This window comes from Coregonus clupeaformis, chromosome 21, assembly GCF_020615455.1.
Source record: "Coregonus clupeaformis isolate EN_2021a chromosome 21, ASM2061545v1, whole genome shotgun sequence".
Classification (NCBI taxonomy): domain Eukaryota; kingdom Metazoa; phylum Chordata; class Actinopteri; order Salmoniformes; family Salmonidae; genus Coregonus; species Coregonus clupeaformis.
Window position 1 is genome coordinate 1,728,006 of NC_059212.1, and position 16,155 is coordinate 1,744,160.

General features: G+C 42.3%; 1 protein-coding gene across 1 annotated transcript in view; it reads left to right on the plus strand.

Moving 5' to 3' along the window:
• The window catches only part of tmeff1a (transmembrane protein with EGF-like and two follistatin-like domains 1a), an 80,702-nt gene extending 64,805 nt beyond the window's left edge, over nt 1-15,897 (plus strand). The window contains exons 3-10 of the mRNA XM_041841494.2: nt 273-402; nt 2,713-2,739; nt 6,861-6,957; nt 7,293-7,441; nt 12,355-12,414; nt 13,116-13,233; nt 13,497-13,658; nt 14,181-15,897. Coding sequence (XP_041697428.1) covers nt 273-402; nt 2,713-2,739; nt 6,861-6,957; nt 7,293-7,441; nt 12,355-12,414; nt 13,116-13,233; nt 13,497-13,658; nt 14,181-14,265 — 828 coding nt within the window. The 3' untranslated portion in view covers nt 14,266-15,897. The remainder of the gene's footprint in view (nt 1-272; nt 403-2,712; nt 2,740-6,860; nt 6,958-7,292; nt 7,442-12,354; nt 12,415-13,115; nt 13,234-13,496; nt 13,659-14,180) is intronic.
• Nucleotides 15,898-16,155: the final 258 nt, after the last annotated feature.

Below are 16,155 nucleotides of genomic sequence, written 5' to 3' on the forward strand. Positions count from 1 at the left end.
AAAAAAAAAATCCATTTTAGAATAAGGCTGTAATGTAACAACATGTGGAAAAAGGGAAGGGGTCTGAATACTTTCCGAATGCACTGTATATTTCTATTATGGCTATGGCAACACGATGACAGCTTGTGCATTAGCCAACTAGCTTACTACTATTTTACAACTACCTATTTCACATGTTCTTGTTGTGAAAGTACCTGCACTTTTATATTGCCTCTCTTTGCATTATATAGACACACTCACTTTTTTGTTTGGTTTTCTGTTTTTCATTTCAGTGTCACAAAAACTACATCCCTGTGTGTGGCTCCAATGGCGATACCTACCAGAATGAGTGCTACCGGAGACAGGCCTCCTGCAAACAGCAGAGGCTCATATCAAGGGTATCTGATGGGCCATGCTCTGCAGGTGAGTGTTTCCACTTCTACTTTACAATCAGAGAAATATAATTTGTTGAAGGAAAAATAAGAATTCCCCGAGACCACAGCAATTTGACTCACATGTCCACTGGTCAACCCATCACAGCCCAGAACAGAACATTCACTTGAATAGAAATGTCTGTTCTAGTAATTATATTTATATTATTACAATAACGTTCAATGGAGATAGACTTGTTCAGTGCTGCAGTCTGATTGTCTACCTTTCACCCCGATGTGTGCACTCCTTCACTCATCTCATGGATTTAAAAGGAACAGACTGGTGGAAGGAATATGGTAGGAACTCTTTCAGCGCTAGTTCTAGCGGACGCCAATCCAATTCGCTTTGTTCATGTGGGGGAGTGAGCAAGTGCATACTTCAGGGATAAGTGTAGGGAATTAGAATGCAACCCAGGTGTTCTCAATCCTAGTCTTCAAGGGCAGCAGTGTCTACAGGGTTTCTGCTCTCCTCAATACTTTATTGATTTCATTGATTGGTTTGAGAATCCGCTCACCTGTGGTCCTCTGTAGCTCAGCTGGTAGAGCACGGCGCTTGTAACGCCAGGGTAGTGGGTTCGATCCCCGGGACCACCCATACACAAAAATGTATGCACGCATGACTGTAAGTCGCTTTGGATAAAAGTGTCTGCTAAATGGCATATTATTATTATTATTACCTGGTTTCTTAGGTCTAGATCAATTAGCAATTAAAGACAAAGATGGAAAGCAGCTGGTTCGGTTGGGGACACCTGTTGTCGAAATAACAATTTCAGAATAGGTGTGTTTACAAGTGCTAGTTATGTGCTTGTCATTCATCAGGGTACGGCTTTGAATAGGAAATATCTGACTGGTTCACCAGGTCTAAACCAGAAGCCATTCTGAGGCAGAAACAAAAGCCCTGCACGGATTGCCTACACACAAAAACACACACTCACACACAGACACGCACACTGGTTCATCTGTGCCTGCACTAAGACAGGTTTTCTCATCGAGTATCACAGACATCCCCTAAGACAGACACATTGTCATCACACATAGCAAAATTGCGAGAAACTTTGAGCAACAGTTTCCAGCTCGCGTCGTGGACCCAGTCTCTCGGGGCGGTGGCCTGATTTCCCTGGTGACGCACCGCAGTAGTGCACTCTTTTACGACCTACCGAGGGTTCTTGCTCCGCAATATGCCCTCTGCTTCCTTCCCCTCTCCTTGCTCAGTCCAATTTCCTCTTGCCTAGATTTATGCTTCCTGTCATTGAAGCGTTTGGCGGCTATGAGCCGACTGCCGAGGCAACACCATGAATACTAAGGGCCCTATTCACTATTTAGTGCACTACTTTTGACCAGAGCCCTATGGGACCTGGTCAAAAGTAATGCTCTATAAAGGGAAAAGGGTGCCATTTAGGATGCAGACATGGGGCTAAGCACTTGTTTTTTTATAGGGCGTTTTGCAGTAGTGGTAGAAGTGGTTACAGTAGTGTCCGTGTAGGATGAATAGGATGCCCTCCACTGTCCAAGAACACATTAAAAGGGGCATGAATAGAGGGGACATCATACATAGTTTATGATAAGCAATAAACATTTGCTGGGATGAGGGGGTCAAAATCGGTACCAAAATCGGTCAGAGTCAAGAAAGGGTGTGTCAGATGTGTCAGAATTAGGATAGGACAAAAAGTAGTGTTTGGGTTACATAATATAATTAACATTCAGTATTGGAGTTGTTAAAATGTCCTGAGGTAATTTTTTAAAAACATTAATCAAACCCACACCAAGAAGTGTATCAATGTCAATGTTACTTAGGATCAAGTTTTTCACTCAGTAAATGTTAGCAACCTACAGTGGAACAGTATTTTTTTCTGCAGTATGGATTTGATTGAACTACAGTCAATGTTTTTGCAGTCGAGATTGGGCTGTGGTTTTGGGTTGAGTAAGCCTTGCAGCTGATCTATGGTAGCTTTTAGAGAATTTAGGTCTGGTCCCTCGGTTAAAAGTTTTCTTGAACTATGACTTTGCAAAGAGGTGCCGTAAAAGAAACCTGTGGTGAACTTTAATTGAACGATGCAGCCAATATCCATCTCCTAATGCAACAATACCATGCCAAAATCTTGGAAGCAAGTGTCCATTTCTTAATTCACGCATGCTATGCCAAGATTTGTGTTGCCAGGGTCCATTTCTCAATGCAACAACACTATGCCAAGAAGTATAGGGAAGCTGTCCTTAATACAATTGAACTTCAGAAGCAGTGTTTTTGAAGGGCATACACCGTATGTGGACTAGAATTGTGACAACGTCTTTCCTATCTTCACAGATACTGGCTCCGGCTCTGGAGATGGAGGTATGTGTTATACTCTATGGTTAATCCTGTGTTAAGCATATAAATAAGATACATTATAATATGTAATAAAGCATTGAAATAATCTGGACATACAGTAATTTGTTCTGTGACTTATATATGAGTGAAACATCCTTAAAGGCTTACAAAGATCCATTAAAGAGGCAGTACAGAACTTTTTCCTCCAGGGGTCTTGAGTCAAAAGGGGTCCCCCCCAAATGGTCTGAAATATTGCCCCAAAATGACCACATTGGACAAGAAACGGGCCCGCCTAAAACCAAGGATTGTGCGGTTTCACAAGTTAAGAATGAAGGTCATATGTGTACATGAACCATTTAGGCAAAATGTGAGGTAAACAATTAGCAAATAAACGTCCGTACTGCCTCTTTAACTTTAGCCCTTTTTGAAGATTTTTCCTCACACAACATCGAAGGGTGTACCAAGTCCTAGGAAGTACACAGACTTGATACACCAGGCACTTATTTCCTATTCTGTTCATGCTGAATGCTAATGCAGTCCCTTGACAATTGGTCAAGGAAATGACTATTTAGATTGCAGTTGAACTTTAAATCCCCCTGTTTATTCCCTACTTCTGAAAGCTTCCAACTCTCAGAGTTTGTCTCGGAATACATTTCAGACAATACACAACAAATTCCTTTAATGAATACTCAATCTGATTTTTGGATGATTTATGAATGAGGGTTACGCAAGCCAGTGAACCTCCCGGCTTTGTACACAGTCTATAAGCGAGCTGGAATATTAAGTCCCTAATAATGGTCTGAGAGAAAATGGCTGTTCGTTCCTCCCATTAACTTCTCCTCATGGAGGCATTGATATTTCACTATTTGGATATTCCATCTACAGACTATTTACAGACTATCATTGACATTTCAATTGCATGTCTTTAGCCTCTCAGTAGCATCTCAACAGTATATATCATCATTTTCAACCAGGTAGTATATAGTCCATCTATAGATGCTCATCAAACCATCTGTAGACTATCAGCAGCATTTCAACAGCATATCTGTAGCCTGCCTGTCAGTAATATTTCAACAGTGTATCCCTTCACTTGCACAAATGCCAAGCCCATCGAGACATTTTGTGACCATCTGCATGTGGCGACCGCAGCGTTTGTTGTTTAATGTGACTGCTGGGGTTATAATTGGAAAGCAGTGACTGGGGACCCAATATCTCTACCATCTGCACAGGACTCAATAGACGTGCATAATCCCCTACAGGCGATTGGCTGAGCTGTTGATGATATCAATTATTAAAGTGCAATCGAGCTCTGATGCTTGTGTATCTGTCTGTGTGCTTTGGCTGTGTTTTGCTGTCCCCTTTGAACACGGTTGGGTATTCACAGTGGTTCTCTATGGGGATAGTGATTCTGTTCGTGGGTGTGTTCGTGTTTTTAATGTTGTTGTGTGGATGCTGTGTGTGTGTGTGTTTGGGTGTGGGTGTGTATAGCAATGGATGTGTGATTGCTGTGTGTGTGTTTGGGTGTGGGTGTGTATAGCAATAGATGTGTGATTGCTGTGTGTGTGTTTGGGTGTGGGTGTGTATAGCAATAGATGTGTGATTGCTGTGTGGGTGTTTGGGTGTGGGTGTGGATAGCAATGGATGTGTGATTGCTGTGAATGAGGATTGTCTGGTGTCTGTACCTATATGTATGTCATGGCTGTGTGTGTGTGTGTGTGTGTGTGTGTGTGTGTGTGTGTGTGTGTGTGTGTGTGTCTGCGTGCGTGCGTGTGTGCGTGTGTGTATCAGAGGTGGTTGGTGGCACCTTAATTGTGTAGGACGGGCTCATAGTAATGGCTGGAACAGAATAAATGGAATGGTACCATGTGTTAGATACCATTCCATTTACTCCATTCCAGCCATTGTTGTGAGCTGTGCTCCCCCTGACCAGCCTCATGTGGTGTGTGTGTTTCTGTGTGTGTGTGTGTTTCTGGGTGTATGTGTGTGTGAGCGAGAGAGAGAGAGAGCGAGCGAGCGAGTGAGAGAACTGAGAACAGAATGTTTGGTACACTCAGCCTTTGTGTGTGCCTCTGTGGATGGTTCATGGCTGCTGTGTGTTTGCGCACAAGTGTAGGCGTGTTGTAATAATGTATAAAGGTGGATAGAAGATAACACGTACACTGGCATTGATTGAGTGGGGATGCACAGTGAGGTACTGTACAGCTGTTTCCATGGAATGGAAGGTTGTCAACAATGTGAAAGGGTTATTGTGGGGTGGTAGGGTTGTGTTCATTTTAGGTGTATAATATCCTGCTTTGGCAAAGCACAAAAATCTAATCAAAACAAGGACTGGCTTACTGACTGTGATAAAGCTAATACATTCTATCTAGAGAATAGGGAATGGCTGTTTGTTTGGGAAGACTGCTGGATGTGGCCTTACATCCGTTAAACCCAAGGATACAAATAATATTCACGTCTCTGTTTTATCACACAAGTAATGTATATGAATCGAATCTGTAATAATGGGCTAACATTTAAGGGGAAATCTGGGATTTCTACATCCTTTTTAGGGCTGTTAAAGTAATGATATAGCCTACTGTATATAACGCAATATATTCTTGAAGAATATAACGTATAAATGCCTCATGAGCTTTTATTGTGGTACATATAGTTTCTTGGGTAATGCTGACAAAATCCGGTGACACAGGTTAACCTAGCCTAGTAGCAACAACAAAGCCTTAGCAGATCTTTCTCTATTGATCCTGTGTCCTCCCGACTAAGCACCACAGCCAATACAAGCATAAACAGCAGGCCAATCTGTCAGTACAGAGCGATAACCCACATTCCCCCCACCGCCCAGGTTTATTGCATTTGATCAAATATGGGTTAATTGTAATCCGCTTTGATAGTGGTGGGCGTTTTTTTATATTAGGAAATTACACCGGATGAATCCCTAAACGGCCCTCGATGAATACAGACCCAATCATCTGCACACAGATGCTAATGATACCTCAACTCATTGATATCTGAATTTGATTGTTATTGCCTTGTCCGTAGTGAATCCTCTGCTCTCCACTGGAAAACCACTACTCCACTGCCAGATAATAGTAACGCATCACTATAATTCCAAAATGCCCTGTTTTGTCTTGATTATCATGGTTTGTTTTCACTGTCATTGAATAAATCCCCTTTCTCGTTCAAGCTGACGCAATAGAACGTGTGAGTCACTGGTGTCTTATTTTCCATATCCGTCTCCTGTAATGATAGTGAATTTAGGCAGAGCGGTTGATGTGAAGTGCTTTGTATCCATTGCAATGGTATGATTATGTTCAGTGGGAAAGAAATTGATCTCAATGAATCAAGAATGTATCCCTGGGAAAGAATGCACTGAACTGAAAGTGAAAGTGGGGAACAGAATGAAGCAATGATAATGAAACAGACCTGGTATAGAGGGACATGGAGATACACGATGAAATGGGGAGAAATGCAACTGAAGGAGAATTTCTGGTACAAATGAAAGGGAACTTTGTTACTGAAAATATAAAATAGAAGAATGAGAAGACGAAAGGGACAGAAAGTCTTGGAACCAAATTCATTAAACAGAGAGAAAAGAAATCATGACAGCTGTGATGGAAACAGGAAGTTTCGGTACAATTGTATAAATGAGGACAGATCATTTGTTTGTTCTTGTTCGTTCGACACGTTGGGATCTTTTTGTGTCGGTAAAATGTATTATGCGAGAAATGGCGGTGGAAATGCCTTTATGCGCAAATATTGATATAATCACCATCATATCGAATTAAGCTTGGAGTCACGCAATGATATGGTGTGTGTCGCCAATTGGATGGAAACCTAGTTAATGATACAGACATGAATGATACAGTAATGAAAAACCTTAGGCACTGAAAAGATTTGATTAGGAATATGGCAAACATCCTACTTGCCTATCAGAGGGCAAGGTGAAGCTACTACCATGCCTAATTATTTTGGCTCTACATGAAGTGACAAGGGGCTAGGGGTTGCTTCTAGACTGAGCCATTGCCTGAGCAAGGGAGAGTAGAATGGGAATAAGTAAGCCATGGTTCAGGATGCTGTGAAACAGAAAACTATGAATGAAACCCAAATAGCAGGTAACACTGTTTTGCATGTCCACTCTGCTCTTCCAGAATACGAAGGCTCAGGCACAGACGTGGGGAAGAAGTTCACAAAGTGCGGCACGTGCAAGTATGGAGCAGAATGCGACGAGGACTCTGAGGATGTTTGGTGAGTTTCTGTAAAATAGTAACTATCTCATCTAATATATTTTTCATATCATACAATAGGTCATAGAATATTGAACTTAGGCATTGATGAGTTGTCTCTGGCCTCATTGTAGGACCAACAATATTAAACACATTGTCATTATAATCTAAAATACATTTTACATTTCAATACTGTATCATACTGCATTAACATACAGTATTAGTATCATGCAGTGCCATCATACATAATCACCCTGTAAACATACACGTCCAAGAGATCTTCCTAATATACTGTAGTCGACGCTGATGGATGAAGACTAGTAGTTTAGGGTTACAAATTTTATATTTTTCTGTCAGGTGCATATGTAACATTGACTGCAGCGGACACAATGAGAACCCTGTGTGCGCCACGGACGGAAACTCCTACAACAACCCCTGTCTGGTCCGAGAGGCCTCATGCATGAAGCAGGAGCAGATCGACGTCAAGCACCTTGGGAGATGCCCAGGTGAGACTGAGCACTATGCTGTGCAACTAGTAAAACTGGTTTACTGCTTGTAAAACATTATTTTTTGGGGGTGGGGGGGGGCAAATTCACAACCTACTGTACACAACTGGGTTGAAATGGCGTACTTTTATAACTCACCAAGGTTATGGCGCAGCTTTTCAAAGCCCAGCAAGACCAGATGAGGGGATTTTCCCATTTTGATTCAATAAAAAAGTGATAAATACCATCAACCGGCAGTTTTATCTGTGGTACACAGGCCAACGAACCTTCAGTATCTTTACCATGTTGGCTCGTATTGGGGTCAGAGATCAAACCATTTCTAGAGGGAGAAGAAACATCCCGTTCCCTGAGGGGGGAAGGTTCCTCACAACTTTGGAATGTGGTCTCAGAGACTGTGTTCATGCTAGCTAGCCGGATGCTAGCCGGATGCTAGTTGTCCCCCACGATGAAATCGGAGGGGGGACTATGGATCTGTCTCCGTCTGTACGTTAGTCAAACGCGATTCTCAGACACCACTGGCCGAAACGTGGGTGAATGATGCATAATCAACTGAAGTTCCAAACTCTGAACAAGCATAGCTCCTGTCCCATTTACTGTTGCCTTGTTTCACACTGAAATGGCTGTTTATGTTAGCATTATTCTAGTGTCAATCTCTTACCCAAAGTCTTTATTTACACTGGGAACAAACTGCCCCAGTCTATTTGGGCCAAACCTACAGTATACAGCTAGCCTCCATTATTATGGTAGACACCATAGGAAGCTAGCCATATTAGGGCTCGGCCAATCCCTCACTTTAAACAGTATGTTCGCATTTTAGGCAACCACTTAAGTCTCTCTGGGAAGTATAATTACACTAGCTCCAGGAACAATACTGTTAGCTTCACTCATCTCACCTGGAGACTTTCTTACACCAACCATATGCTAGTACAAATGCTAGCTAACCCTATGCTAGTTTACCCCAAAAACCATAGTCCCATTGTATTCTCATCACACAAGTTACACAAAGTTACAAGTCACACTTGACACAAAGCTGTGGTAATGCTAGGCCCCGTTTCCCCTCGTAGAGTCCTTCATGCCCGCCTGACTGAAGCTCGCAGCCAGATAAGCCTTACCAAGCAGACACCTGTCGTCAGCGCTGAGCCGGCCGATCAGTCATGCAAATCAATGAGCACTAGGCAAGCATATCAAAGCCTCCGAAGTCAGTAAACAAACACACAAGCCCTGACCGGCGCCTCAAAAGGAATAACATTTATTTATACTCCCCCACCGCCATTCCAAACCCCTGTCACGTCGAACCTTCCCAGAATTCAATTTACTCAGCCATGATTGAAGCTCGCTTCTTCAGAGGCATCTTTAGGGGGGGGGAAAGCTCAAATTAGTTATCCCAGGTCACGGTATGAGAAGTTTTGATCAAGCCACTGCTGGATGACGTTTTGGGGGGAAGGGCTCATTTGTAGTCCTGTGTTGAGCATCTGATTGAGGCTGTCTGTATTGCCAGGAGGGAGGGGTTTGCATTTTGCGGACTATTCCATTGGTTCCATTGTGCCAGGCATGCTCAATCAATCCCAGGTCAATTATTTGAATGAAAAGATAATATTATTTGGAACCTGGTTTGCAAATGTCAGGCACAGCTATGACAAAGCTACTGATTGCCTCTGTGGGAGAGAAGTCTAAGCGACAGTGTGCCCTGCAGGGCCTGGGAGGAGGAGCAACAGACCAATTTGCTAGGATCACGCCGGGTTCCTTCACACAAACAGGGATTAAGATATTTTGTGACGCTCGAAACCCCATATGCCAAATGTCATCGCAGTATCAATGAATATTTTCCCCATGATTTTATTTTAGCAGATTCATTTGTTCAACCACAGTGTCATTGATTAGAGTCGATACATATTTGATCATATTTAAATTCCTTTAGGTTGTGCACTAACTCAAGGGTTAGTAAACTCGACAGCTTCAAAATAAAGCACAAGCATTTGCTTGCAGGTGGCACTACATATTTAACCACTGTTGCATGTTAGATTTTACACATCAAAGCAACAGCAAGGTAAATCTGTAGCTATCTCAGTAATCCTACATCTCGCAGCAATTCTTTCATAATCAGGCCCACACTTTTTTAGGTTAAAACAACAGGGATTATCCCTCTAGAATGTTCTACAACCACTGACTTCCCACTGTGGCTAGATTGTGAGCCACTACACAGTGCAACATCAAAAACAAACACGAAAGAAAGAAGCACTATCAATATTTCCCGAGGAAGGATAGAATATAAAAAATGGATGAGTGTATGTGCCACTGTGTTTACTTATTCACAGCCCCACACCTCTCTATTGCTCTTTTCCTCTCATCTTCCTGTTTAGCATGCACCCCACCAACTGATCTCGTCTGCGGGCCATTGCAACAAGACGAGAGCGGCGTTGTGTCAAGCCAGCGTTAGCTGTCGACTGTTTTGTATGATAGGAAAACACAGAGACAAATATTGACACACAGACACATACACAGACACACCACAATCACACACACTGTCAACAGTGGCGCAGTGGTCTAAGGCACTGCATCGCAGTGCTAACTGTGCCACTAGAGATCCTGGTTCGAATCCAGGCTCTGTCGCCGCCGGCCACGACCGGGAGACTCATGGGCGGCGCACAATTGGCCCAGCATCGTCCAGGGTAGGGGAGGGAATGGCCGGCAGGGATGTAGCTCAGTTGATAGAGCATGGCGTTTGCAACGCCAGGGTTGTGGGTTCGATTCCCACGGGGGGCCAGTATAAAAAAAATATGTATTCACTAACTGTAAGTCGCTCTGGATAAGAGCGTCTGCTAAATGACTAAAATGTAAATGTAAATGTAACAGGCACAACTCCCTGCACTCGCTGTCCCAGACCGGACTCACCTCGCTTTCGAAAAGGCCCGTAACACATAGATAGACCTCTCTACGCCTCCGTTCTGACAGATAGATACCCCCCTTCAGACAGAGAGCAAATATCCCCCACTTCCTTCGAAACCCTGGGAAATAATTATCCTCCAAACATCCACGAAGAGAAACAGTCTCAGCCAGTTTGTTTGTTTGAGACAAATCTGTAGCCAGACAGATGGACAGGACCTGCCTCCAGCTGTCTCTCATATTGACAGATAAACAGGTAGAAAGACAGAGACTGACAAGCAGACACAGACAGACAGGCAGACAGACAAACAGGCAGGCAGGCAGATAGGCAGACATACAGTGGGGAGAACAAGTATTTGATACACTGCCCGATTTTGCAGGTTTTCCAACTTACAAAGCATGTAGAGGTCTGTAATTGTTATCATAGGTACACTTCAACTGTGAGAGACGGAATCTAAAACAAAAATGCAGAAAATCACATTGTATGATTTTTAAGTAATTAATTTGCATTTTATTGCATGACATAAGTATTTGATACATCAGAAAAGCAGAACTTAATATTTGGTACAGAAACCTTTGTTTGCAATTACAGAGATCATACGTTTCCTGTAGGTCTTGACCAGGTTTGCACACACTGCAGCAGGGATTTTGGCCCACTCCTCCATACAGACCTTCTCCAGATCCTTCAGGTTTCGGGGCTGTCGCTGGGCAATATGGACTTTCAGCTCCCTCCAAAGATTTTCTATTGGGATCAGGTCTGGAGATTGGCTAGGCCACTCCAGGACCTTGAGATGCTTCTTACGGAGCCACTCCTTAGTTGCCCTGGCTGTGTGTTTCGGGTCGTTGTCATGCTGGAAGACCCAGCCACGACCCATCTTCAATGCTCTTACTGAGGGAAGGAGGTTGTTGGCCAAGATCTCGCGATACATGGCCCCATCCATCCTCCCCTCAATACGGTGCAGTCGTCCTGTCCCCTTTGCAGAAAAGCATCCCCAAAGAATGATGTTTCCACCTCCATGCTTCACGGTTGGGATGGTGTTCTTGGTGTTGTACTCATCCTTCTTCTTCCTCCAAACACGGCGAGTGGAGTTTAGACCAAAAAGCTCTATTTTTGTCTCATCAGACCACATGACCTTCTCCCATTCCTCCTCTGGATCATCCAGATGGTCATTGGCAAACTTCAGACGGGCCTGGACATGCGTTGGCTTGAGCAGGGGGACATTGCGTGCGCTGCAGGATTTTAATCCATGACGGCGTAGTGTGTTACTAATGGTTTTCTTTGAGACTGTGGTCCCAGCTCTCTTCAGGTCATTGACCAGGTCCTGCCGTGTAGTTCTGGGCTGATCCCTCACCTTCCTCATGATCATTGATGCCCCACGAGGTGAGATCTTGCATGGAGCCCCAGACCGAGGGTGATTGACCATCATCTTGAACTTCTTCCATTTTCTAACAATTGCGCCAACAGTTGTTGCCTTCTCACCAAGCTGCTTGCCTATTGTCCTGTAGCCCATCCCAGCCTTGTGCAGGTCTACAATTTTATCCCTGAGGTCCTTACAGAGCTCTCTGGTCTTGGCCATTGTGGAGAGGTTGGAGTCTGTTTGATTGAGTGTGTGGACAGGTGTCTTTTATACAGGTAACGAGTTCAAACAGGTGCAGTTAATACAGGTAATGAGTGGAGAACAGGAGGGCTTCTTAATGAAAAACTAACAGGTCTGTGAGAGCCGGAATTCTTACTGGTTGGTAGGTGATCAAATACTTATGTCATGCAATAAAATGCAAATTAATTACTTTAAAATCATACAATGTGATTTTCTGGATTTTTGTTTTAGATTCCGTCTCTCACAGTTGAAGTATACTTATGATAAAAATTACAGACCTCTACATGCTTTGTAAGTAGGAAAACCTGCAAAATCGGCAGTGTATCAAATACTTGTTCTCCCCACTGTATATGTATGTGTGTGTATTATATGCATGTGTGAATGTGTGTGTGTGAGAGAGTGCTTCAATTTATCTTGTCTTATTTCTAACAGCAGATAAAGACAAAATGGGGAAGAAAGATGACGGCAGTTCGTACAAGCCTGATCTTTTAGGTAAGCATATTTTCAATTGACTTTATTTTTATCTACCTGTCATTGTGTTTCAATTGTTGATTCATGTAGGAGCATTGAAGTCGTAATCCCACTATAAAGCTACAGTAGATAAGCGCTTGGAAGCTTGTATGATTCGGCAAACATACTGTAATACAGTATACCAAAACACCAAATTACACCACTTCACTTCAACTTACTGTAGCACAGAAGCAGATCAAAACAAGAACAAAGATAAAACATAATTCAAAAAGCACCCATGACTATTTTCCATTTATTCATTTTGTGCATTGCTATTTTAATAAACTCAATCTCTCTTGGGAACAATTCCCATAAAGCTTTGAGCATTTTGAATCAATGGCTTCAGTGCTGATGCAATTCATAATGCTGTGCAAAAAATGGTTCTTAACGAGAGGGAATCGACAAAAAACGAGCATGTGATGTCATCACATATCATTACCGCAAATGCCATTCTCTCCTTATTTCTTGGGAATGTTTGTTTTCATTTGAAGGTTTAGTCGTTTATTTGATTTTGATGTACACATTCGCAGCTGAAAGCTAAATTGCTGTACACACAGTAGTTTACATGGCCTAAACCGAAATACAGTGTTCAAAAGAAGTCTACAAATAATTAAGCTATTCCTAGGAATAGTTTTACAAAGTTACTTGGGTTATGTTTTTTCTTCTAAAATCCTATTTCTCAGACACAGCAGACCCAGGGGATGGCTTCTACGCTGGGATGCCCATCCCCTGTGCGGAGAGCTACGCTGGCTTCTGTGTACACGGGAAATGCGAGATCAAGTACAACATGGCCACCTGCAGGTCCGTCTCATATCTGTCATGGCACCTCCTTTCCTTTCTTCTTTCCCTCTTTCACATTCACACGCTGTAGGCAGATCGCTGACGGGCGTCTAGCTGTTTAGATACAGTATGAAATGGTCTGATAATCTGTATGTCATGTGGCTGTCATAAATGGAAGGGTCAGATCATTTTGTTTATAATAGTAATAGGGCATTGTACAGCATTCCTGGTCTTAATGTAAATTTTTTCATCATGGCTCTGTCTCCTTGTGATGTCACCAACAGGTGCGACTCGGGCTACAAGGGGGCGCAGTGCGAGGAGCCCCAGGACTTCAACATCCTGTATGTGGTGCCCAGCGGCCAGAAGCTCCACTACGTCCTCATCGCCGCCATCATTGGCGCCGTGCAGATCGCCATCATCGTTGCCGTGGTGATGTGCATCATGAGGTAAGCGGCTAGGTGTCACACCTCTCACAGAGGTGTGATGTTTCTGTCTTTCACGTTGTCAACAAGTTCAGCGAAGGAGAGGATTGAAAATAACGCAAGGCTTGAGGTGTGAATGGCTTAAAGCCAAGGAAGCCGACCGTATGTGTGACTGACCAGGGTTTAAACCTGGGTCTCCAGCGTGGCACAGGACTGTTAGTCCACTGAGCTAAAGCCTAGGTGTTCAAGTCTCAGGCAAGGTTACTCATCACATGAGAGTAATTCCGTGGAATAGGTGTATGGATGCTAAGAAATAACATTTGGATCAAAGGCAATCAATTAATTTACTGTCTAGTTTTATGAAGTTATTCAGTGCTTAGAAGATAATAGAATATTAATGTGTGTGGGGAAAGTTAATCTTTCCTAGCAGACAGTTAAACAAATCATCCATCATTAAACGAAACCACATAAATCTCTCATAGCTTAGTTTTAAGCACTGACTTAGAATCTGAGGCTCAAAACGAATTTCCTTTTTTGTACTTACAGGAAATGCCCGAAAAACAACAGGGGCCGTCGACAAAAGCAAAACCTCGGACACTTCTCATCAGACACTAACTCCAGGATGGTATAGCTCGTGTTTTTGAATAGGTTTTTCTTACAACGTGGAATACGATTTTTTTTATGTAAGATGTGTCATTTTATTATTTTATTCTTCCTGAAAAACAAAAATAGAAGAATGAGGATATTTATTTCAGGGACTTTTCTGTTTCTCTGGTGGATATGTAGCGTATCTCGCAGCGCTATTTTTACATTTTTCAAACATCCACAGACTGGTATGAGGAAACCGTCGACCAAGCCGCTCGTAGCTTGACCTTTTTATCTGCATTTTTGTTTAGTTTTTATTTATTTATTCCTGTTTATTTCTTTTTGATTTTTTCGATAATACGGTACCTTCGGCGATCTGGAAAATGAATCCAAAGGAAACATAAACAACGTCTGTCTATATGGAATGTGCTACGCATTGGAAACAATTATTTCTAAGCCCCTCTCTCTCTCTATCTCTTTTTACAAATGATGTGCAGCTGATCACCAAAATGCAGTTTTTATTTATTGGGTGAGGGGTCAGCCAGCAAGGTGGATAATATGTTTACACTTATTCTTTGATATGTAATTACAATTTTAAAGAATACACTGTTTTAACTAGCTAATCATTTATTTTTTGAATTTGATCAATGCTTACGTTTTTTACGTTAACATTATTATTACGAGGATTCTTTTTCTAATTCTAGTTACTGTACTGTATATCGCATGACTTGTGAAACTGTGTTCTTTGGTGTAGTTTTAACTTAAAGAAAATATGACACGTCTCCAAGCTTTCATCTCAGAAGCTCTACCAGTCCGATTATTCCAGCACATGATGATAGGCATCCATGTAAAATAGAATTCGGGTGGTAGATTGATAGATTTGTCAGTGAAAAAAAAGGAATGTGTAATGTTTCAAATAAGTCTCCTGTCAGTCTTCTCAAACCAGTCATACTGGGTTACATCAAAGTACCTATGACTGGAGTTTTACTTTGATGGTGGAGACATGAAAGTGGATTGTAATGCGTTGAGGCAGATTTTTTTTTTTACTGTCTTACAATCACAGGATTGTAATGAAAGAGCTGTTGACTTTGGGGGAGCAGTGGTATTTAATGTAATGATACAAAATGAAGGACTACACATTGAGATACTACTATCATCCCTTTACGATACTTTCATGTAATTAGAAACGTATTGGTTGCCGAAATGGATGTACATTTACATTTTCGTCATTTAGCAGACGCTCTTATCCAGAGCGACTTACAAATTGGCAAACAAGGGTTTTCTTTGAATGTGAGGATGTAATGCTGTTGTTGTTCCTCCACAAAACTTTACTTACATTTGCTCCTCAGCAAGACATTCCAAATACAGAGAAAATGTTGAATGGACGAATGAATAGGTGGAAATAGAACACTTCCGAGGTCCAAAGTGTAATACTTAACCGCCAGTTTAAGTAGTAATTTTTTTCATCACTGGGGCCTTCATGTAAATGTCTTTAGTCTGCCTTCATCTGGTTGTAGGTCTTTGAGCAAAGTGTTTCAATTTGTTGTTTACCATCTCAGCCGTGACTCTATAAATGTGACTAGAATGTGTTTGACATGTCGTTGATCTTCTGCATGTAGGACTTTATAGGCAATTTTTGTCCCCAAAAAATAAAATGGAAATGTTTTTTTATGTATCATGTCATGGTTTGGAATGCGTCATTTGGAATTAAATGTTCCTGTTTTACTACACTGTCATCCCTCAACAGAGAGGGATGGGTAAAAGTATGGCGTCAAATCAGCTTCTAAAGTCCATTGCGTGCGAGACAGCGCTGTCGAGCAAGATGAGACATAATTGAGCAAGCAAGCACTGAGTAGAGAGCGCAGAGGATGGATCAAGAGAACAGAGGATGTGTCCCGCGAGCAGACAGGCCACGGGTCGAGCAGAACATCATTGC